General features: G+C 42.3%; 2 protein-coding genes across 8 annotated transcripts in view; both read left to right on the top strand.

The window, feature by feature from the left end:
* cep170ba (centrosomal protein 170Ba) overlaps positions 1 to 10,731 on the top strand; it is a 30,722-nt gene extending 19,991 nt beyond the window's left edge. Inside the window, exons 10-19 of one of the 4 annotated variants that reach the window (XM_061968703.2) lie at positions 120 to 278; positions 1,951 to 2,083; positions 2,217 to 3,770; positions 6,150 to 6,291; positions 6,389 to 6,521; positions 7,986 to 8,120; positions 8,206 to 8,294; positions 9,135 to 9,228; positions 9,298 to 9,349; positions 9,412 to 10,731. In XM_061968703.2, coding sequence (XP_061824687.1) covers positions 120 to 278; positions 1,951 to 2,083; positions 2,217 to 3,770; positions 6,150 to 6,291; positions 6,389 to 6,521; positions 7,986 to 8,120; positions 8,206 to 8,294; positions 9,135 to 9,228; positions 9,298 to 9,349; positions 9,412 to 9,635 — 2,715 coding nt within the window. In that variant the 3' untranslated portion in view covers positions 9,636 to 10,731. Of the gene's footprint in view, positions 1 to 119; positions 279 to 1,950; positions 2,084 to 2,216; positions 3,771 to 6,044; positions 6,292 to 6,388; positions 6,522 to 7,985; positions 8,121 to 8,205; positions 8,295 to 9,134; positions 9,229 to 9,297; positions 9,350 to 9,411 lie in introns of all 4 variants that reach the window. The other 3 variants (XM_061968702.2, XM_061968701.2, XM_061968704.2) reach the window with 3 other exon arrangements.
* Positions 10,732 to 10,852: 121 nt separating this feature from the next.
* On the top strand, positions 10,853 to 24,131 carry LOC133611293 (5'-3' exonuclease PLD4). Of its 4 annotated transcripts, none has more exons than XM_061967990.2 (11): positions 10,889 to 10,921; positions 11,000 to 11,072; positions 11,149 to 11,309; positions 18,257 to 18,440; positions 18,523 to 18,643; positions 18,708 to 18,835; positions 18,900 to 19,100; positions 23,159 to 23,289; positions 23,360 to 23,507; positions 23,580 to 23,676; positions 23,738 to 24,131. In XM_061967990.2, coding segments are annotated over exons 1-11 (1,449 nt in total). In that variant the 5' UTR covers positions 10,889 to 10,919; the 3' UTR covers positions 23,941 to 24,131. The 4 variants fall into 4 exon arrangements, with proteins under 4 accessions (XP_061823971.2, XP_061823972.2, XP_061823974.2 ...); XM_061967989.2 differs by having other exon boundaries at positions 10,913 to 10,921; positions 11,000 to 11,078; XM_061967987.2 differs by having other exon boundaries at positions 10,853 to 11,078.
* Positions 24,132 to 24,418: the final 287 nt, after the last annotated feature.

Here is a 24,418-nt window from a genome sequence, read left to right as displayed (position 1 = left end):
CCATAAGACTGGTCACCAATCAAGCAGTCTCATCTCTGTCTGGAGATGAGTTCCCTCTCAAGAGGAGAAACCATGGCTATTGGCAACACCAATTACCCACTTGCAATGCTTTGTTCCAGGTGTTTGGCGTTGTTGAGAACCCTGAGAGAACCAACCAGATTGAAGCACAGACATCAGCAACATTTAGGCCTGTTAATAATGAGGGCAGGGAGCAGCATAGAGAGAGTAGCAGTGGGGAGGTGAGGCCAGCTCCACATCATGGAGCAAGTGGGGTGAAGGTAAACCTTCCTGCTCACAGCTGGATCAACCGAATCAATAGTCACCAATTAATTTAATACCAGATAAGGGATGTAACGATATAAACATTTCAAATTATGGTTATTATTATCGCGGTATTGTTTAAATGTGCTGTAAAGGTACTTATACAAACACTGAAAAATTTTGATCAAGTTTTTAAAAAAAGTAAATAAATAAATTAAAGGACACACTGTCAGAAAGCCCACTATTTTGCGTGTGTTATGTTTCTTCTGCTTGCCTGATAATATTTGATCTGTTTTAAATATTGATTTGTACTGTAGCACTTCAAATAAGATTTATTTAAATTAAAAGTGTGTAACAAAATGTATTTTTAATATTTTTTGCAGGTGTTTTGGCATCCTACTCTTAATTAATCAATCAATCAATCAACCAAGGTTTGTTTATATAGCACCTTACAACATCGCAATAGTGCCCAATGTGCTTTACAGGACAAACAAGTTAAAAACAAGTACGAACAGGGTAAAAATAAATTAAAACATGCATATAAAAACAGTTTAAAAAAAACAAACTTATCTCTAAAAAACAACAACACTTTTGGTGATTGTGTGTAATTGTACTCCGTTCAGCAGTCCTTAAGCGCACCGTAAAAACAGTTCCTTCTCGCATTCCTCTGAGTATGGGATGATCACTCTGCTAAAAGCACAGCTTTCAGGTTCAATGTGCACAATTGAATATCTTAGTTTCTCAGGCAGCAATGTGTTTATTTAAGTTTAGATTGGGGTATGTTGTCTCATAATGGGGAAATACATTGTCTCTTGCTCTCATGTTAGCATTTAAGCCAGCAGGCTGGTGCCAGTTAGTCCGTGAGTTTATCAAAGTGCAGTTATTAATCACGTTTGTTTTTTTTAATCATTTAAATAATTTAATTTAAAGCGTTAATACTGACCGTTGGGAGTTTTACCGTGGTTGTCATTAATACCGTTTATCGTTACATCCCTACACCAGATAATTAAATTATTGTGATGTGTCAGTGAGCCACATATTTTTTAAATTGACAAATCTGCATGGATTGCTATCTTGATTTGTCTTCTTGGTGTTTCCTCTGGCTTTTGATCAATCGCTGCTTTGTTTCCTAAATTATTTCTTTTCACACGCTCAGGGACTTTTATAGTTCGTTTAAATCACGGTGTAAAAAAAAATCAGGAATCTATTGTCCTCACAAGACAACTTAGGTACACTTGTATGATCTATTGATTGTTTGTTGTTACAGGAACTGTGCCTTTTAAGAAATATAATTTTAAATTTTGACTTATAATATCAGAGAAATTTTGATATTTCAGTGTTTATTTGTGTGGATGTTTGTAGTTGCAGAGCTACACATCTCAGTATGATACAGTAAAAAAAGCAACCACAATAATATACACATTGGTTAATACTTCTCTGACAATGCCAAAACAAAATGTCCTTTTAAAATCACATTTTTGGAAATAGATCCTATATTGAATCGCATTAGATTGTATCCGTGTACCAAACGTGGTGGCTGATGAGTATAAATGCTTATATGAAATGACTCAGATTCTCTTCTGCTTCTCATGTGTTTGCTACCTTATACAAAAGAAGCATCCATGATTAATCCCAATATAGCATATACTGTAGTTAGTAGACACAAAATAAATGGTTTACCTCACACAGGTCCAGCCAGCAGTGTTGCAGGGAGCTCCAAAATGGATGTCTTGCTGGGCCAGTTTGGCAGACAGCTTTGTGGAATCTGGCCCTTCGTCTGGCCTGTTTAATATTTCGTCCCAGATAAATATGCCAGGAGGAGGTAAGCAAATTGACGCAAGATCATTCTATTTGAAATTATATGGGGCTACATACACTGATGAATAGGAATTCAATTTTTAATTGTGAAACATGTGTTTAAAATGCTAATATGTAACTATTGTTGCACTATATAGCACGGGGCACAATCATCCACAAGACCACACTCAGCCAAAATTATGACAGCCTCGACTCTGAATGCCCACAATCCCTTCTTGGGGAGAAGACTGATGTTCCAGCTCCCAGAATTCATATTCACTATGACCCGCACGCAACATTTGAGGTGGAGGAAAGTAGCTTGGTGGCTGCAAACTCTCCGGATGGCATTCATAGGTTGTCTGTGCAAGATGATGTGGAGCCTGATAGCCTTAGTGATGCCAGCAAGTCTGACGATGGCTCCATCATAGAGCAGAGGAGAAGGCCACTATCCGAGACGGAGGAGAAGAAAAATAAAGATGAAGAGTCAAAATCATTCTACATTGGATCAGAAGACGATACACCACAATACACTAAAAACAAGGAAGGGAAAAGACGTTCCCCTAAAACTTTCTCAACAGCTACTTTAACCAAACGCAGAGGTAGGCAAGAGTCTGATAATGTCAAGCCAAGCATGTCTGCTCCTATTCTGGGCCAAGCCACACAGAACCCTGAGTCCAAAGACAGCTCACTATCCTCCTTAGTCAGGCAAGAGAGCTTCACCAAGGAGCACCCTAGTACTGCCAGACTGCCCAACATCTCTTCTAAAAGCGATCTAGAGCACAATTCATTCCAGCCAGCATACAATCAGGACACCCATTCTTACCTCAAAGAAACTGAGAATGTCCTGGCTGTTCTAGAGGCCAAACTCCAAGCAGGCCAATCAGAAAACGCACCTTCTCCCATTCCAGATTCCCTCTCTGGGGAATCCGATGTGGATTCCTCCAGCACACTCAGCATGCAGAGCAGTAAGACCAGGTCGCACTCTAAAATAACTCCACTGAGTAGTCTCCACAGGGAGACATCCTCAACCAGCATATCTAGTCACTGCTCAAACCACCAGTCTTCTGTTTTGAACCAGCAACAAGGAAAGAGTGAACCCCTTAGAAGACCAGTTGGACTTAGACGTAGTGTTGGCAAATGTGGCTCCATGGACCTAAGTGACGACCCTCAAAGTTCTAATGTTCGGTACTCCGATCAGGAGTTAAACTCTATACAGACTAGTAGAAAATACACTGTGCCTCTTCAGAGAGAAGACGCTAAGAGTTCTAGAGTAACACAAGCTTTGACTCGTGTCAACAGTTTGTCAGCACCAAGACCTACTCGGGCGTCTATGCTCCGACGAGCGCGCCTTGGTGAAGCCTCCGACAATGAGAGCACTGAGACGGACAGGCCGTCTCAGGAGGCAGCTAACGTACCTACTAAGCAGCCACAGGAAACCAAAAAACCGTCTAGGTGGGATATGCTGGCGATGCCTCGACGGCGGGCAAGCTCCTTCCATACACCCAGTGACACAGAGAGCTCCTCCGCCCCTCAGTGGATGGGAAGGAGCTCTGCGTTCTCAAACCGCTACACAGAGTCTGGAAGCGGCTCCAGTTACAAGACCTCAGCTTTGGGGCCAAAACCTGGCGAAAGGCCTCAGAAACCCCCTCTCACCAAGACACCTATCACCCGTGTCCGCTCCAGCAGTGCCAAATATGCCAGCAGCACAGCAAGTAAGTTTACCAATGTTTTAATATTAATAATCTGTTGATATTCACATCTTCTATTTACACTGCTTTAAATTGGTTATGATAGCTTAAATAGAAGGTAGTTTGATGGTGCTATCTGCAGGGGAAACAGCTTTGCAGCTATGAAATATCAAGCAATAGCAAGTCAACTCTCTCATATTTTCCAGCAGGTTGTTTAACTGTATGTTTGTAAGTAAAATACTGTAAGCCTATAATTGTTTCCTAATGTGTACAACTCAATTCAAAATACATTTAATAACTGTGGGAGGGATATCATAGAATTTTCCAATGTTTAAAAGGCAATATTAGGGCTTTTTTTCATTTACTTTTGGAACGTACTCTCAGCAGCAATTTACTGTACCTCAAAAATAAATGTTTTGGCAATATTAGTTTGTATATAGAAATTGGTTTATATTATGTAAATTAATACATATTGCAAAATGTGACTCCTACAATAAACACGGACACAGTCTTCTCACAATCACAACGAAGTGAGGTTTACAGGTGGTCTTTTTTCCTTCTTTTTTCTTCATTATACAATATTTTGCAGTTGAGTGCTCTCCCATAAATTAATATTGTACAAAAAGAAAAACTGGTTACGTGTGAGCAACACAGTAATATGTTGTTGCTACACTGAGAAACTTCTTAACTTTAAAATCCATTATGTCAAGAATGAGGCAGACTCTTCTGGTGGCATCGCGTAAAAGAAAAAGGAAAGAGAAAGTGGAGGAATCAACATTGGCTATATGCTCTTTCCAAGCCGCTCAAATGCCGCGACCGTCATTAGGGACAAATAAGCTATTATTGACCATGTGAAATTATGTGCTTCTATTGCCGTTCTATGTTGAGACTTCCTCCTCCCAAAATCTCTCCCTCCTTGCAACACCCCTTCCAGTGTTCAAGCCAACCACAGGACACAAGTAATCACCTTATTATGTTATGTATTTGCTGTGTAAGTTACTAAGTTAGTTACCAATATAGCTCAAAAAGCTATGAGTGGATTTGGATTAAACATTCAGGTAATGTCAGAAAGGAACAAGTGTATATCTTGATCACTGTCTGCAGTCAGGATTTTTGAAAAAATTATTATTTTGTATTAGTAGGTGGGGCTTGGCAGAGGTCTGTGCTCTGAGTGCTTTTCTAGCGTTTCATTTAAGTATTTATTTTAATATTTGCGTTACTATATTTTACATGTATTTCATGTGTTTTGTGTACAGGGTAGGTGACTTAGTTGATGATTTAGATATAAATTCTGACTTACACTAACAGTCGCCTGCACGAAACTCGTGAGTAATTGGAGGACCACCTGAATTTGATTATTTTTTTCCCCAAAATGTTATCCTTCAGAATGTGTTGCTATTAGCCCAGAGACCAGAACTTGATTGGCCTGAAACTAAAAGGCCTGGTACTGGACCCAGTGGTGAATTGGTTTGCTTCTTCAAAAGTATTAACCTCTTTTTATGCAAAGGACAATTCCTGCAAAGTTGGTGCATCAGAGCTGTAACCGTTGTTCTAAAATTGATTCACCATGATTCACCTTTCACACAGAACACACAAAGCAAGATATTTCTGTAATGTTTTGTTTTCAGACAGTGTCTCAGCCTCCCAAAATCAGATTGTGACATATGAAAGTATTTGGAACAACAAATGCCTCCAACACAACAGGGTGGGGGTATGAGTCCACTGTGTGAAACTTTAAGCCCAGCATTATGAAATAACCTTTCCACAAAGACGATATCCACCCTCTGTTACAACTCTGATACTACCTCCAATGCCGAAAAATTGACACATAAACTTCAAAACCCCTCATTACATTGCCGTTTTAAAGGCAACGCAAGGAGGGCTGTTTACTTTATGTCTCACTAATAATGTCATGTCCACTCAAGCAGCTTTTTTGCAGAGAAGGTCTACATGGGAATAAATCAAATCTATCCTTTGCTAACAATATTAACACTTAAAAAATATTCAATATTAAGATTTACTCTTGTGGGTATAGGGAAAGGTGCCTACCAGCTCATTATGTGTATTCCACTTCGGTGCTGTAAAACATTTGCTCATTTCATCTCCTAAATTTTTGTCAGATACCAACAAACCAAAACAATTCTTTACAATTGAGCACTTCTACAGCACCTTTTTTCTCATTTGTGGACCCGTCGTGTCAAACTCCTTGGCGGTGTACTATGACGCTATGCATTCCTTCCTCTCTCCATTTCCTCCCTTCCTTCTCCTCCTTAACTCAAACCAATACACGCTGCTAAGGCTCTCGGAGACGACAGAAGGGTTCTGGCTATGCATCCACCTCAGATGAGGAGTACGACTCCAGTCAAAGCACACCAAAACACAAACGCTCCCAACCTTCCTCAGCCTCCCACAGCCCACACCGTCAACCTCGAGCTCACCCAGTGGTCCTAGTGCGCCCGAAGACCCGCAACAAAGATTCTGAAGAGGAGATCCAGGAGGCAGAGGCCTTCCAGGACTGGTCCACACACAGTGCTGAGATTGCACGGTACGAAATAACAGAACAGTTATTCCTTATCACCACTCACATTGTCACATTTGTATGAGAAAAGATTTGCTTTAAGTTGACATTCCTTCTCTGTTAGTTTGAGTCAAGACCTGGCCAAAGATCTTGCTATCTTGGCCAGAGAGATTCATGACGTGGCAGGAGAAGGCGACCAGAAAAGCTCAAACGTGGAGAGTAGCATGCCTGTTTCTGCAATGACCGCTCACGAAAAGGTAAGCAAACACTGTTCTTGGGATTGTCACTGCTTAAAATACTCATTCAGTGTGTAGATGACGTCTGGCCAATTCTTCAAGTCATTAAAAAAAAAAGGCTGAAAAAAAGATATCCGTACATTTAAAGACAGGGATTTTCATGTTACATTTTTGACATTTTGCTCGATTTTTCTTCCATTTTGGTTTTTCGTTTCTACAATATTACACAGGCCCATTAAAAAAGGAGGCACAGTCCGCAAATGGCACCCAGGCCGCACTATGGAAACTCATAGGGCCTGATTTACTAAGATCCTGTCATCTACTAACTGCGTGTGCATTTGAAAAGTGGTACAGACAGCCTTATTTGAATTAGGATTTTGTGTGCCCACAGAAACATTTGATAATTTTTCTGCACATTCATGTTATCTTGCTCCTACCTGGTGCGATGTGTTAAACCGGCGGCAAACATCTATAATCTGTAACACCTTTTCTGAATCGCAATAGACAACAGAAACATATGAATACTGACACCTAATTCTGTGCGCAAGACTATGTATCGAATCACCAGCACATTTGTGCATCTCTTGAATAACTAAAATGCAAGAAAAGGCATAATTTAGGATATATATTATAGTAATATAAATAAAATTAAAAAAAACGAACATTAAAAAAAAACCGCCTCCAATTGAATTCAGCAGCCCCATAAATCATCCGGCAGCAATAAAATTATAAAAGGGAAATGCAGAATAGATTATATTTCTAATATTTTTTATTAATGACCGTCCAAAATGTTTCGACATTTCACCATGGTAAGTGAAGTGTTACAGCACCAAATGACGAAAAAGTGTCTCTAAGTTATGTCTTCTTAGTACTATCGCTAGTCATGACTCCATCCAGTCAAAGGCTGGGCTGCATGCTTGTAAAATGTGTGCTGCACACTTACACCACTCGACTTTGATGGTTGTGGTATTGCACACTTCCCTGGTTTGAAGATGTGTTCTGCATGTCTGGATCTCTGCTTATGCGCAAATACTTTGTGACTGCTTGTTTGATTATTGAGTAAATGCTTGACCCAAGAAACACCTCCTGTCTTTCACTTTAATGCGTACCGCGTGGAAATTCGGTACGTTTCAGTACTGAACCTGAGGCTCCATACTGAAAAATCTGAATACAAAAACATTTTTAAGTTTCCACTCCTTGTAGCTAGACAAAGTCGCTAAGTTGACAACATTGGTCCCTCTTGCTACTTCTCCTTATCCTCTGGCAGACCAGGCATGTTTTAGCTGTGTTAAAAAGCAGTGTTTTTCTTCATGTCACCACTTAACAGGTATCATTAAATGTAATTGTGGCAGTCCAAATGTATGTGTGGCTGTCTGCTACAAATAAATTAATGTATGGGGAACCACTGTCAGTTATACATTCAGTGTATTTTGACTTGACTTAATCTAGTACAGTTGTGATCTTTCAACACTAACTTTGTTGCAGCTGGTTCACCATATACCAGAGACCGGATTAAACTATGAAAGAGACCCTCCTAATTCTTCACCAGCACCGGACCCTTATCTGAACTTGCTTGATCCTGAGCCAAACCCCATGGACCAACCTAACAACAGACAGGAGGTTTGACACAATGGACTGCCTCACAAAAAGTTATGAAAAATATCTACCTGTGTATGCTAGATATGATATCTACTTGTTACTGCAGGTCACCGTAGATGACCCCATGCTCAATCCAGTGTCTCAGGTCATCATGGCCATCAGAGAGAATACGGAGCAACTTTCCGAGAAGATCAAGTAAGATGAAACACATACAATATCAATACACATCTGATTTAAACTATGAACAGGAATATCAGCTTAGTGAGTGAGCACACAAACAATCTAACTTAAATTCTAAAAAACATAAATAGGCATTTTTATCAAAGGTCTCTTTTTTTATTGTCTGTACCATTTCTGTCCCATTGGGGGAACCGTGGATTCAATTGTATTCATAGCCATGCAACCGCCGCGTTTACCACCATACAGATGTGTTTTTTATGTAGAACACGGGTCCCAGTTTGGTTTGGATCACATTAGTTTGTTTTGCTTTAATAACAGTGCACGGTATGTTTTTCTTCAAATAAAAACATTAAATGTCACCCAAAAATCTTTCGTTTGAGCTGACCTTAAGCACGACTTCTGTTTTGTTGAGCAACTTTTATGGGTGATCCCACCATAATGTTTGGGATCACTTGCCAGTCTCATGCAAACAATTGATTCCATTTCATTATTACAAATAATTGGATGATTTTGAATAAATAATCAGATGCTTTTAAAAAATGAGCTATATTTTATTATCAGCAACTGTCAGTTATCAGCGTCAATCTCCTGCTGTGACTGCATCTCAATCACAGGCTCAGAATGGCCATAAAGACAGAACCCTTCAGTTACTAAAAAAAATTACGAGGAAACTTAAAACTTAAAACCCCGTAACAAGTTTAGAAAAAAAAAACACACACAGACATAAAAATGTTTGTCTACGACCACGCATATCTAGTTTTAATTGATGTGTGTGCGCTTCTTTCCTGATTAATGCGTAGTTTCAGGCACAAATATAGCAGATTGTCCAGTAACTTCATTTTGTACTGTTTTCAGAGTATTGTTTCAGGACAAAATGGATATTTGGGAACAAATCGAGGCTGAAGTTACTTCGGATAGCGATGCTCTTGTCGTGAAAACATCCAACAAGGTTTGAGTTTAAAAAATGTTTGTAGTTTCAGCATACATATTTGAAAAATAATGATGAACGGCATTTCAGGACATAACTTCTATTTTGAAAGAACTCAAGAGAGTCCAAAGACAACTTGAGGGTAAGTCATTTTGTTATTGACAAAAACCTGAATACTTCTTTTAATTGAATTTGTCTTTCTAGTCATTAATACAGTCATGGAGCCGAGTTGCCAGGTGGATGGTGGACGGTCCTCTATGTCTGAAGGCCCATTGTCCTTGGGGAATCGCTCTTCTAGAACTGCAGCCTCACGAGACTGGAGAACAGTCCACTCCATTTCGAAGCGAGGCGGCGGTATGAGACCAGGCGAGAGCGTGCGGAGGGCCGCCGTGACACCAGAAGACCTTCGAGAGGGACGCTTGGTTTGACATAATCAAACACAGTTGTCAGACTTTTTATTTTTGCAACAAGTGAAAATAGAGTATAGGGGAAGTGGAAGTTTGATACAGACTTGGAATCTCCCTTACAACCAGTCAAACACACTACTAAACTTGCCAGTGAATCTGTCCTCAACACTATTTAAGTGGGTTGAGTGACTGCGTGCGTGTGTGCATGCGACATCCACCCATTCATTTGCCAATCAATTGCCCAACTGCTGATTTTGAGACAGATGAATATTAATTTGTTGTGTTAAAAAAGCATCTTAAGAGGGTTCAACTCAGGGATCCCGATCATTTTTTATCACAGGATGTCAACTATTTATAAGGGCTCTTTTGTGGGAAACTCATTTAATGTATGTAATGACGTGGGGGAGACATTTATTGGTCTCAATAAGTTTGTCATTTTTATCCATCTGAATTAAAGTGAGCTCACTAAATATTTGCACAAGTGATGTAAAAGCATGCAGCATGCTTTATTTTGTAGGATAATATGAGCCTTCTACCACCTCATCTTCTACTAAGACGTCCCCTTAATCACATTGTCACTTCCAGCAGATCCCCATGCGTCCTTTTATTTAATATTTTCTTAAGGACAACTTTTGAGTCTTTGATCGTTTATTACCAGTTACCTCTAAATCTCTTGGGGATTTTTTGCACTAAACATTATCCCCTTGTCTCTACATGCTGCAATTAAGAAAAGCCCTTTTTTCCTGTGTGACAGCAGGATGAAGGTGCTTTACCATGATGCACCAACTCTATGTTGGTCCTTTTCCCAGTCCAGGTTGTGCGTGATTGTAAGGTTGATGCAAGTGCCAAGGGAGCTGTGTTAGGACGCTTCTTGCAGCCACGTTTAAGTGAATGTATGATGTGTTGCTGCTAATCATCTTTGATGCTTGGGTTTAGTCCCAACAAGGACCTTACTTACATACAAAGCTACACCATTATGTGTCAATTTGTGTTGTTTTTCTTTCTATAAGATATTCACATTTGTGCTTCTTTAATAAAGAATCACATGTAGTTGTCTTATTGGTGTTGTAATATGTTTGTGTCAAATGATTATATGGGTATTTTTCAAATAAATGAAACTAGCAAAGATGTTGTGTTGCGGTCATTTACTTCTGTTACTTATTTAAGCAATGGAAAAGGCGAGGGGTGAAATTACAATTATTTAAAAAGAGGAAGTGAGTTGTGTGTGCACGGTAAAGCTGAGATCGAAAGAAGCACTTTTGTTGTGTGTTCTTTCTGGCACGACGCTTCAGCTGCATCAGCCTCATGTGAGTTAAAACATGTTTTTATTTCCACTTCATGGATAGTCTAAGTCCACACTGCTCTTTTTCTTCTTTTTTTTTAAGGTCACTCATTTATGAGAAGATGATTATCTCCATTTACTGCAGTCTACGTGACGGTTGTGTTTCCACCAAAAAGGTACATGTATGTCTGCATCAATTACATTACTTTTTACAGCACTAGACTTTTCTCTCACTTTGATTTATATCATCAGAGGTCAACACACCGTGGGACTTTAGTTGTGCTATTCGCCTGTCTGACCATCTTGGGCATTCTGCTTGCCGTCGCTGTATTGGAGAGACCCCAATCACCCCAAAGTCACAAAATTCTTCCTCTGGACAACAATGATGATGATCTTTCTGTTGACCATTGCAGGTAACAACTCACACTGTTGTGTAAATGGGAATGCATGTTGGGTGGTGGTCAGAGAGGCTGTTTGTACCAATTGTCAGCCAACTTTCTGTCAGTGTACTGAATGAATGATGTGGTTTCACTGTAAAGCGCTATATAAATTCTAATACATTATTATCATAACTTGACTCAGGCCTTCCCTGTACTCTCTGGGGGAAAAAAATATTTTCTGTATCATATGTATATAACCCAAACTGCCTTTACTCTCTCACCACAGTCTGTAAAAATACACTCTATTAATTTTGCATTTAAACTAATGCTCTCAAACAACATAAAAAAAAAATATCAAATACATTTTAATTGTGATTAATCAAAGTAAATTTCTTGCTTGCATAATTTAAATACATTTTTCAAAAACCCCAATGTTTGGACACAAATACAATTTTATTGTCAGAATTAAAAAAAAATGTTTTTCTTCGACATATGTAATTTATTTGCTCAAAACATGGCAACAGTTTTATCTAAAGTCCAGTCAGGGTGTAATATGAAGTGTAATTTGCCAGGAAGCACACCATTCTGAGTCTCCTCACTCATCTTTGCACTGATGTGTGATCACTGACTTGATCACTGACCGAATAACAACCCACTCCGCCTTTCAGGTAACCGCATCCATGGTGAAGGTAAATGAGCATGTGTTGTCAATATTATTTGCGTAATTAATCTGCACTTGTACATAATTAATGGCATATTGGGGGGGGGGGGGGATTAATCGTACGTGTTAACCGCCCTACCTTAAACATAGCCAAAGTTACATGTTTCTTTATTTTTCTCAAAATGTTTCACTGCAGTCTAGGGGTATTTTCTTTTGGTATTTGTCTTATTGCGATCGTTCAAAGTCCACAATATTTTATCATTTATGAGTTTGTAGGAATATCTTTTGATGACAAAACACAATGCTAATTTCTGTACGCAGCACGCTACAGTACGTTTTAGTAATGTAATGGAAATAATGAAAATGTTGTAATTAAACAAAATAAGGTCTTTCAAATGATTAAAATATTTAATTAATTGTGTTAATTGCATTTAGTCCAAATTAGATGTATAATTATTCGTAAATAATCACAGATAGATTTAAAAAAAAATCTGTATTAAGTGTACCTTAGATCAGGGGTCCACAAATCTTTTTGCACCAGGGACCGGTTTAATGTGGGCATTCTTTTCACAGACCGGCCTTCCACATTGGTCAGATAAAATACAGCAAAAATAAGTAAATAAAAATGGGAGCGCTGCGATTGTTTCTTTGTGATGAGATGGTTTTAGCAGGTTAATGGTATATTCTAGAAACCATCACCCCGCTGGGGACTGCAGATGGAAATAACCCCTCTGGCACATTTTCATTGTATATGTTCATTAATGGTTTATTGTCCCATGTAACAAAGATATAACAAATGGTGACTTCTTATCAGGAGTTTTACTATACATCTTTGAACAAGCTTATTGGTGTGCTTATTAGTGCAGTGCTTCTCAAATATTTTCTGTAAAGCCCCCCTAGGAAGAAAGAAATATGTTGCACTCTCCACCGTCACAATAAATAGTACAATGTGTCTATAAAATTGTTATATCTCTTCATAACATTGTAAGCTTTTTACCACTAAAGGATACACACCAGCCTTTCCTCGTCTCCCACCGTGATTACAGGGAAGCCAAGTGCTTCATACGCTGCAGCATATTGTGGTACGGCAAACAAAACATGTTACATGAGTTACCTTTTGCCCCTCTGGCATTACACCGCGCCACCGAGGGCATTACACTATTTGAGAAGGACTGGTTTAGTGGGACAGATGAGAGTTAAATCAAAGAAAATGCGGTCCTACCAATCCCCGGACTGGTGGTTGGAGACCACTGCCTTAGATCATTTTTAAGTTTTTAATACCATTAACATGAAACTGAACAATGTGTTTGCTTCATGCAAATGTTAATAAATACTATGCTCAACACAAAATGGACCCAAACACATTATCCCTCATACAAATAAATACTCTCTTAAACATGCTTACTTTAAACGGATATTAAAACAACTGTGCCGTTAACCCTTAGGGAACAAAGGCTGACTTAGTTGTCCTTTCAGTAAATTCCTGTTGTATTTTGGCAATACTTTTTGTTCTACTTTTTTGTTTATTTTTGTTCATACTCCATTATACAGTACATGATTTCCCCTCAGAGGGTTTTTTCATGATACACTGGCAGTTATGTAACAATACCCCAAAAGCCAAACAGGACATTTGTCAAAGGGCATAAAACATTTTGGATTCATATTTGTTTTACTTTTGTTACTCAAATCTCTCAATTAACTTCAGCCCGAAGCAAAAATAGTAAACATGAAATGTTTTTATTTTGTTTTAACCCTTTAGACACACAGAGGGTTAAAGAAAACTATAATTAACTCGTTATCGCGTTAACTTTAAGATCTGTGAATAAAATACAAGTTTAAAACTTTTCTAGAGTTAAATGGTTTCATTGAGTGCCCACTTAAGTGGTGGTGTTCAAAAGGTTTGCATTGAGTGATGCATATTGAAAAATTAATGGATCAAAACAAAAACATCAGAGCTGACCTTTTTTTTTTTGTTAACAGGCTAAAAACATTAAAAAAAAAAAAAAAACATAAATTTTTCAAGAGTTTGCAAAATGTTCACTAGGGTGGACAACAGGTATTAGACGTTTAATTGATTAAATATATTTGTAAGATGAAATTGATTTAAAAAAGCTTTTGTAAACACTATTAAATATGCTTTAATAACATTCAATAATGTGTTCCTATAATTTAACAAATTAAGATACTGTAAAATGCATTGCTAAAACATTCAGCCGACTGACTTCAAAACTAACTTTTGTAGAACACCGAAATCCTGACAAGACTAATACCAACAAAGTATTGCTGCATTTTAATGAGAAAAAAATATTACCATATAGCATAAATTAATTTATTTGCAGCAAAAAAGTTACTGCAGATGTAGTATTTTCAAAAACATTCCATCCATCCATCTTCTTCCGCTTATCCGAGGTCGGGTCGCGGGGGCAGCAGCTTAAGCAGGGAAGCCCAGACTTCCCTCTCCCCAGTCACTTCGTCCAGCTCCTCCCGGGGGATCCCGAGGCGTTCCCAGGCCAGCCGGGAGAGATAGTCTTCCCAGCGTGTCCTGGGTCTTCCCGTGGCCTCCTACCGGTCGGACGTGCCCGAAATACCTTCCTCCTTCTTCACCACAACGGATCGATACAGCGTCCGCATTACTGAAGACGCCGCACCGATCCGCCTGTCGATCTCACGATCCACTCTTCCCTCACTCGTGAACAAGACTCCGAGGTACTTGAACTCCTCCACTTGGGGCAAGATCTCCTCCCCAACCCGGAGATGGCACTCCACCCTTTTCCGGGCGAGAACCATGGACTCGGACTTGGAGGTGCTGATTCCCATCCCAGTCGCTTCACACTCGGCTGCGAACCGATCCAGTGAGAGCTGAAGATCTTGGCCGGAGGAAGCCATCAGGACCACATCATCTGCAAATAGCAGTGACCTAATCCTGCAGCCACCAAACCAGATCCCCTCAACGCCCTGACTGCGCCTAGAAATTCTGTCCATAAAGGTTATGAACAGAATCGGTGACAAAGGGCAGCCTTGACGGAGTCCAACCCTCACTGGAAACGTGTCCGACTTACTGCCGGCAATGCGGACCAAGCTCTGACACTGATTATACAGGGAGTGAACTGCCACAATAAGACAGTCCGTTACCCCATACTCTCTGAGCACTCCCCACAGGACTTCCCGGGGTACACGGTCGAATGCCTTCTCCAAGTCCACAAAGCACATGTAGACTGGTTGGGCAAACTCCCATGCACCCTCAAGGACCCTGCCGAGAGTATAGAGCTGGTCCACAGTTCCACGACCAGGACGAAAACCACACTGTTCCTCCTGAATCCGAGGTTCGACTATCCGGCGTAGCCTCCTCTCCAGTACACCTGAATAGACCTTACCGGGAAGGCTGAGGAGTGTGATCCCACGATAGTTGGAACACACCCTCCGGTTCCCCTTCTTAAAGAGAGGAACCACCACCCCGGTCTGCCAATCCAGAGGTACCGCCCCCGATGTCCACGCGATGTTGCAGAGTCTTGTCAACCAAGACAGCCCCACAACATCCAGAGCCTTAAGGAACTCCGGGCGGATCTCATCCACCCCCGGGGCCTTGCCACCGAGGAGCTTTTTAACTACCTCGGCAACCTCAGCCCAAGAAATAGGAGAGCCCACCACAGATTCCCCAGGCCCTGCTTCCTCATAGGAAGACGTGCTGGTAGGATTGAGGAGGTCTTCGAAGTATTCTCTCCACCGATCCACAACATCCGCAGTCGAGGTCAGCAGAGCACCATCCCCACCATACACGGTGTTGACACTGCACTGCTTCCCCTTCCTGAGGCGGCGGATGGTGGTCCAGAATTGCTTCGAAGCCGTCCGGAAGTCTTTTTCCATGGCCTCCCCGAACTCCTCCCATGTCCGAGTTTTTGCCTCCGCGACCGCTGAAGCCGCACACCGCTTGGCCTGTCGGTACCTGTCTGCTGCCTCAGGAGTCCCATGAGCCAAAAGAACCCGATAGGACTCCTTCTTCAGCCTGACGGCATCCCTCACCGCCGGCGTCCACCAACGGGTTCTAGGATTACCGCCACGACAGGCACCAACTACCTTGCGGCCACAGCTCCAATCGGCCGCCTCGACAATAGAGGTACGGAACATTGTCCACTCGGACTCAATGTCCAGCACATCCCTTGTGACATGTTCAAAGTTTTTCCGGAGGTGGGAATTGAAACTCTCTCTGACAGGAGACTCTGCCAGGCGTTCCCAGCAAACCCTCACAATGCGTTTGGGCCTGCCAGGTTTGTCCGGCATTCTCCCCCACCATCGCAGCCAACTCACCACCAGGTGGTGATCGGTAGAAAGCTCCGCCCCTCTCTTCACCCGAGTGTCCAAAACATGAGGCCGCAAATCCGATGACACAACGACAAAGTCGATCATGGAACCGCGGCCTAGGGTGTCCTGGTGCCAAGTGCACATATGGACACCCTTATGTTTGGACATGGTGTTTGTTATCGACAATCTGTGACGAGCACAAAAGTCCAATAACAGAACACCACTCGGGTTCAGATCCGGGCGGCCATTCTTCCCAATCACACCTCTCCAGGTTTCACTGTCGTTGCCAACATGAGCGTTGAAGTCCCCCAGTAGAACGAGGGAATCACCCGGGGGAGCACTCTCCAGTACTCCCTCGAGTGAATCCAAAAAGGGTGGGTACTCTGAGCTGCCGTTTGGCGCGTAAACGCAAACAACAATCAGGACCCGTCCCCCCACCCGAAGGCGGAGGGAAGCTACCCTCTCGTCCACCGGGTTGAACTCCAACGTGCAGGCTTTTAGCCGAGGGGCAACAAGAATTGCCACCCCAGCCCGTCGCCTCTCACTGCCGGCAACGCCAGAGTGGAAGAGAGTCCAGCCCCTCTCAAGAGAAGTGGTTCCAGAGCCCTTGCTGTGCGTCGAAGTGAGTCCGACTATATCTAGCCGGAACTTCTCCATCTCACGCACTAGCTCAGGCTCCTTCCCCCCCCAGCGAAGTGACGTTCCACGTCCCAAGAGCCAGCTTATGTAGCCGAGGATCGGACCGCCAAGTGCCCTGCCCTCGGCTTCCGCCCAGCTCACACTGCACCCGACCTCTATGGCCCCTGCTATGGGTGGTGAGCCCATTGGAGGGGGGACCCACGTTGCCTCTTCGGGCTGTGCCCGGCCGGGCCCCATGGGGACAGGCCCGGCCACCAGGCGCTCGCCATCGTGCCCCACCTCCGGGCCTGGCTCCAGAGGGGGGCCCCGGTGACCCGCGTCCGGGCGAGGGAAATCTGGGTCCTTGGTTTGTGTTCTTCATTGAGGTCTTCGAGCTGCTCTTTGTCTGATCCCTCACCTAGGACCAGTTTGCCTTGGGAGACCCTACCAGGGGGCATTGAAACCCCCGGACAACATAGCTCCTAGGATCATTGGGACACGCAAACTCCTCTACCACGGTAAGGTGGCAGCTCAGAGAGGAGATTTTTTTTCAAAAACAGTCGCAGCAATACTACATGGCAATCAAAATGTAACCTGGGAGGCATATGTACAATTTAGTGAGCATGGTTATTCATAAATTTTACAAATCACAAAATCAACACTGAGAAATGTTGAAGGATCCGAGGAACTTTATGGAGAGACCTAAGATGGCACCAAATTTAGTACCCAAGGTCCCAGATTTAGCCCAATAAGTACCATAAGAGGTACAGTACATATTAATTTAAATATAATAACATTCAAATAGAGTAGTTTATAAGTATCATGGTTAATATGAGTAGATTATAAATAGAAAAAAGAATAGATTGTGATCTTGTAGAGTGCAAATAGAATGTAAAACCACTAACAGCAAATCAAATAAAAGCCCATTTCAGCATTGTGGGGACGACCGTGCGTACTTTAATATTAATCCTTAGTTATCGCTAGATATCCCATTACTTTTTTATACCTGCAAGGGTTTCCTAGGAAAAACAGGAATACCGGTAGTTAGATCTTCGTCCCCTGCTCTGCACTTCTTCTGCATGTCTGTCGACTGTCTTGTTTGTGAGGATGGGTGGCAGTGTAAGTATGGCAAGACACTATTGCGTCCACTGTAGTGACTGATGCACAACTTTGACGTTAAAACCCGTGTATAGCCTACAAGGGAAAACTGTATTTGAACAGCTCTCCACTGCGATGACCATGAAACACAAAGATATGTTATCACTTATTAGTATCTCTTTTTTCCTCAAATAAACAAACCGCGGGCTGCATTTTGAACATCATTGCACTAAATCGGTTATTGTTTTTCATTCCTATTGAAACTGCCTCTAAAATAATCTGAATGTAATATTGACCCTTCCAGTATGGCTCTGGTTGAAAGCATTCCTCAACACGTGCAGTACAAAGCCAATGTAACATTTGGGATCCCTTTGGAAAAAGCTTGGAAAGATCTTCTCTCCATGGCAACGCAAGAGCTAGAAGTGGTGTCCCTTTACTGGATGTTGACTGGGGAGGACATCAATGTCAACTCTTCCTCTGATATAACTGTAAGTTCCCAACAAACTGATATTTTTAGATATGAGGTCTCTTTGGATATCATATTGATGTGAAGATTTTTAACAAATACAGGGGCGGGAAATCTTTGAGCAGCTTCAGTCGCTTCCCTCCAGGAACATCTCAGTCCGAGTAGTGACCAGCCTTCCTTTTCTTGGGACAAACTCCACCGATTTAAAGATCTTAAAACAGAACGGTTTGGATTCGTAAATCGCTTTTTGTTGATCATCGACATCCATTAATCCGTCTGTCCTCTGCAGGAGTGCACGTGCGCAAGGTTGACTTTGGGCGTCTGACAAATGGTGTCCTGCATAGCAAATTCTGGATCGTGGACAGAAAACATATGTTTGTAGGCAGTGCTAACATGGACTGGAGGGCTCTGACACAGGTGAATAGACATCATCATCTAAAAAAATCAAAAAAGTTTTATAACTACACGTGTGACAATGTAGGTGAAAGAACTGGGCGTGGTCATTTACAACTGCTCCAGTCTTGCAAGAGACCTCCATAAGATCTTCCAGTCTTACTGGGTGATGGGACATTCCAACAGCTCTTTGCCACACTCCTGGCCTTCCTCCTTAGACACTCACATCAATAAGAAGCGACCCCTTCTGGTGAATGATGGAAACATCACCAGCAGAATATACCTTGCAGTGAGTTGAGTTCTGACAATTTGCACACCTCCGTACTTACATTTAGCATTTTGATTGCATCTGTACCTGGGTGTTGCAATCAACACACCCCAAATGATGAATGTATACTAGGGCTCGACCCTAACCAAATGTAATCCTCATGTTGGCTATGTCGTGGGAGGGGAGGGACTGACTGGATGGGTTGCAATTGAGAATTAAACAGGAGAGAAGAAGAACAGAAAGTGGATAGATATTAGGGTGATTGATATTACACATTTTGTGTCATTCAGATACCAGGTTAATAAAGAGCAGGTATCACAGATACCGATATTTTTTACTTGGAAGTTTTTCAAGATCATTGAAGGATTTTGTGATTTTTGCCCTTAAAATGTTGATCTTGATTAGAAAAAACTCCAGACAAAGCTTTCAGGCCCTAGTATATATCAACACTCGGGCTGTCAAAGTTAATGTGTTAATGCATGCGAATAATCACAAAACATTATCGCATTAATCATGTATATACGCAGATTATTCACACAATTTATTTTTGACTGCACATGCTCCTTTACCTTAACCGGAGATGGTTACCTGAAATTAGTCAGGTCAATGTATACATCAGTGCAAATACAAGTGAGGAGACTCTTACTGGTGTACTCGCTGGAAAATTTCACTTCAAAACACAACCTGATGGTACTTTCGAAAATACTTTTACAAATTTTTGAGCAAATAAATTATCTGCATATCAAGTAAAACATTGAAATTAAGGTTCCGGTATGACATTCTGACAATACAATTGTAATTGTTTCAAAATAATGGGGTCTTTTAAAAAAAAAAAGATGTTATGCAAGTAATTTACTTTGATTAATCACTATTAAACAACATTCAAAAGTGTGTTTAATCTGATTCAGGAATCTGAATCTTGTTTGACAGCACTATTTGTGAAAGATTTTGCAATATTATATATAATGCAAAACAATGATTCCCTTATTCTATTTTTGACATACAATTGTTTGATAAAAATAAAGTCAGTAGTGCAAAATAAGTCAACCAAAGCAAAACATTTTCTCTCAAATTCAAAACCTTCAAAGCCCGCCTTCAAGAACTTGTCTGAGTTTATACACAATATATGACTACATATACATTTATAGGGGTGTCCCAATCCGATATTGATATCAGCTATTTGTCTGATACCAGCAAAAAAATTAAGTATCGGATGATATCGCCTTGTATCTAAAATCTCGAATAAAAGCTCAGGTACAAACAGTCCTGCAATGCATTTACTTGTGCAAAACCAGTTAACATCTAAATGTACTCCAATAAGCACACTAAGTTGGTGTTTTTTGTGTTTTAGTGAAGTTATTTACAAAAGGTAAACACGGTTGGCTATACTATAGGCTACTAGGAGCTAGCAGCCACACAACAGCTAAAGTAGACATACTTGTCTTTAACTGAACAATATTGCAGTCTAAAACCTGACATTTGTCAATATAAACTAGTATCAAATAATTATAGTTAAAGTTTACTTACAGATATAAAGCCTGCAAGGCAGAAGTGCATTAGAAAGTATCCTGTAACAAACATGTCCGCATCATTCAACTTACTGCGCCATGAGCTTAACTTAATTCATTATTGTGGCCACTTGTCCATCCATCCATCCATCTTCTTCCGCTTATCCGAGGTCGGGTCGTGGGGGCAGCAGCCTAAGCAGGGAAGCCCAGACTTCCCTCTCCCCAGCCACTTCGTCCAGCTCTTCCTGTGGGACCCCGAGGCGTTCCCAGGCCAGCCGGGAGACATAGTCTTCCCAACGTGTCCTGGGTCTTCCCCGCGGCCTCCTATCGGACGTGCCCTAAACACCTCCCTAGGGAGGCGTTCGGGTGGCATCCTGACCAGATGCCCGAACCACCTCATCTGGCTCCTCTCAATGTGGAGGAGCAGCGGCTTTACTTTGAGCTCCCCCCGGATGGCAGAGCTTCTCACTATATCTCTAAGGGAGAGCCCCGCCACCCGGCGGAGGAAACTCATTTCGGCCGCTTGTACCCGTGATCTTGTCCTTTCGGTCATAACCCAAAGCTCATGACCATAGGTGAGGATGGGAACGTAGATCGACCGGTAAATTGAGAGCTTTGCCTTCCGGCTCAGCTCCTTCTTCACCACAACGGATCGATACAGCGTCCGCATTACTGAAGACGCCGCACCGATCCGCCTGTCGATCTCACGATCCACTCTTCCCTCACTCGTGAACAAGACTCCGAGGTACTTGAACTCCTCCACTTGGGGCAAGATCTCCTCCCCAACCCGGAGATGGCACTCCACCCTTTTCCGGGCGAGAACCATGGACTCGGACTTGGAGGTGCTGATTCTCATCCCAGTTGCTTCACACTCGGCTGCGAACCGATCCAGTGAGAGCTGAAGATCCTGGCCAGATGAAGCCATCAGGACCACATCATCTGCAAAAAGCAGAGACCTAATCCTGCAGCCACCAAACCAGATCCCCTCAACGCCTTGACTGCGCCTAGAAATTCTGTCCATAAAAGTTATGAACAGAATCGGTGACAAAGGGCAGCCTTGGCGGAGTCCAACCCTCACTGGAAACGTGTCCGACTTACTGCCGGCAATGCGGACCAAGCTCTGGCACTGAGCATACAGGGAGCGGACTGCCACAATCAGACAGTCCGATACCCCATACTCTCTGAGCACTCCCCACAGGACTTCCCGAGGGACACGGTCGAATGCCTTCTCCAAGTCCACAAAACACATGTAGACTGGTTGGGCAAACTCCCATGCACCCTCAAGGACCCTGCCGAGAGTATAGAGCTGGTCCACAGTTCCACGACCAGGACGAAAACCACACTGTTCCTCCTGAATCCGAGGTTCGACTATCCGGCGTAGCCTCCTCTCCAGTACACCTGAATAGACCTTACCGGGAAGGCTGAGGAGTGTGATCCCACGATAGTTAGAGCACACCCTCCGGTTCCCCTTCTTAAAGAGAGGAACCACCACCCCGGTCTGCCAATCCAGAGGTACCGCCCCCGATGTCCACGCAATGCTGCAGAGTCTTGTCAACCAAGACAGCCCCACAGCATCCAGAGCCTTCAGGAACTCCGGGCGGATCTCATCTTCCCCCGGGGCCTTGCCACCGAGGAGATTTTTAACTACCTCAGTAACCTCAGCCCCAGAAATAGGAGAGCCCACCACAGACTCCCCAGGCACTGCTTCCTCATAAGAAGACGTGTTGGTGGGATTGAGGAGGTCTTCGAAGTATTCCCTCCACCGATCCACAACATCCGCAGTCGAGGTCAGCAGAACACCATCCCCGCCATACACGGTGTTGATAGTGCACTGCTTCCCCTTCCTGAGGCGGCGGATGGTGGTCCAGAATTGCTTCGAAGCCGTCCGGAAGTCGTTTTCCATGGCTTCCCCGAACTCCTCCCATGTCCGAGTTTTTGCCTCTGCGACCGCTGAAGCCGCACACCGCTTGGCCTGTCGGTACCTGTCCGCTGCCTCAGGAGTCCTATGAGCCAAAAGAACCCGATAGGACTCCTTCTTCAGCTTGACGGCATCCCTCACCGCCGGTGTCCACCAACGGGTTCTAGGATTACCGCCACGACAAGCACCAACTACCTTGTGGCCACTTGTGTTGACAAAAAATAATCAACATCGCTTAGTTCCATTCCAGACAATTCTAATAAATAGGTTAGTGTTCTTCGTACCTACCTAAATACACTTGATCCAGCCCTTTCTAACAGTCCACACTACAAAATAACAAAATGTATGATTTGTACATATAGCGTTTCAAATCCATATCAGTATTCGCCAATACTCAAAGCTCCAATATCAGTATCGTATCGGAAGTGAAGTAGTTGTAGCGTGACACCCTTAAATATGTACAATATATTTGAGCAACACAACAAAAACAGATTTGTCAAGATGACTGAAAAATACTACACGCTAGTATAAATCCACCCACCTCTACTAAGTACATATACAGTACATATTGAAGTGTAAATACGGAAGTGCTCAAATTGAAAGGAGTTCCTTTTACCAATGAAGCTCTTGTAACAAGTATTTGTTGTCTATAGGGTTCTCCACCATCATTCTGTCCTGCATCACGGACTCAGGACCTGGAGGCCATCATCTCCATCATCTCTGAAGCGCATCAATCTATTGACGTGGCTGTCATGGAGTATTTCCCCAGAGCACACCCACATAGGTTAATGATGTTAAAAATATAATTGCAATATGCGTTTTTGCTTGAAGTCTGCATTGTATTGTTCTTCCAGATATTGGCCTGATATTGACACCGCCCTCAGGAGAGCTGCGTTTGAGAGGAAGGTGAAGATCCGGATGCTTATCAGCTGCAGGCATAGCTCCTTAACCTTAATGCTGCCTTTCCTTCAGTCCCTCGCCGCCCTGGACAGAATCCAAATAGTAAGGAGTTGACGAGATGATCCATGATGTCAACATACGTTTTTACAAGTTCTTTTGTGTGTGTGTGTTTAGAAGTTGTTCATTTTACCCGTGGCAAACCAGACAAACATTCCCTTCAGTCGAGTCAACCATAATAAATACTTGGTGACTGAAAAAGTGGCCTACATCGGTGAGTCGTTGCTCAACATTGATGAGAATGATCAATTATTAATGAGATATTTGCTTTGCAGGTACATCTAACTGGTCAGAGGACTACTTTTTAAACACAGCTGGAGTGGGTCTGGTGATTTCCCAGCATGCTCCTTATTCTTTATGGAAGACCAAAACTGTGCAGGGCCACCTCAAGGCGGTGTTCAACAGAGACTGGCACTCTCAGTTTGCAGTGAGCCTTGCTGATGTGGGCCACCACCCAGAATGTTTTTTGTCAACATGATGATGAGCAAAGCTTTTTCTACATCCATGCATTTATTCACAACCATGCTGTTATTTTCATCTGTATAGCCACAATTGTATTTTCTTTTGGTCCATTTGGGCAGGACACATACTGCACAGTCGTCCCTTGTTTATTGCTGTTAATTGGTTCCAGACATGACTGTGATTAAATAAATGTACCCTTAATACGAATCATTATTTTTAAATCAAATATTTTCATAGCTAGAGTGTAAAAAACGGTTTACTAAGTACGGTTTTCCACATAATGAAAGCCCTTGAGATTTTAAAAAACACCCTTAAGTGACCTTAACTATTTTAATTCATTAAAAGAGTTAAGGTCACTGAGCCAATCAGTGACCAAGATACTGAAGAGCGTGATATGATTAGTTTGGTCTCATCTTGTGGCCAGTACTACTGTAGCATTGATATTTTAGTTTATTTAGCCACGTGTATGCTTCCATTTTCTACCGCTTGTACCG

This window comes from Nerophis lumbriciformis, linkage group LG08 (genome assembly GCF_033978685.3).
Source record: "Nerophis lumbriciformis linkage group LG08, RoL_Nlum_v2.1, whole genome shotgun sequence".
Taxonomy (NCBI): domain Eukaryota; kingdom Metazoa; phylum Chordata; class Actinopteri; order Syngnathiformes; family Syngnathidae; genus Nerophis; species Nerophis lumbriciformis.
This window is presented reverse-complemented; position numbering and strand designations above follow the sequence as displayed.

Bases quoted from the DNA above. Each gene is read 5' to 3' on its own strand.
- LOC133611293 (XM_061967987.2), top strand. From the start codon at position 10,953: ATGGATAGTCTAAGTCCACACTGCTCTTTTTCTTCTTTTTTTTTAAGG. The intron at 18,644-18,707 runs GTTTGGATTCGT...TGTCCTCTGCAG, and splicing joins AAAGATCTTAAAACAGAACG to GAGTGCACGTGCGCAAGGTT. The intron at 23,290-23,359 runs GTTAATGATGTT...TTGTTCTTCCAG, and splicing joins CCCAGAGCACACCCACATAG to ATATTGGCCTGATATTGACA.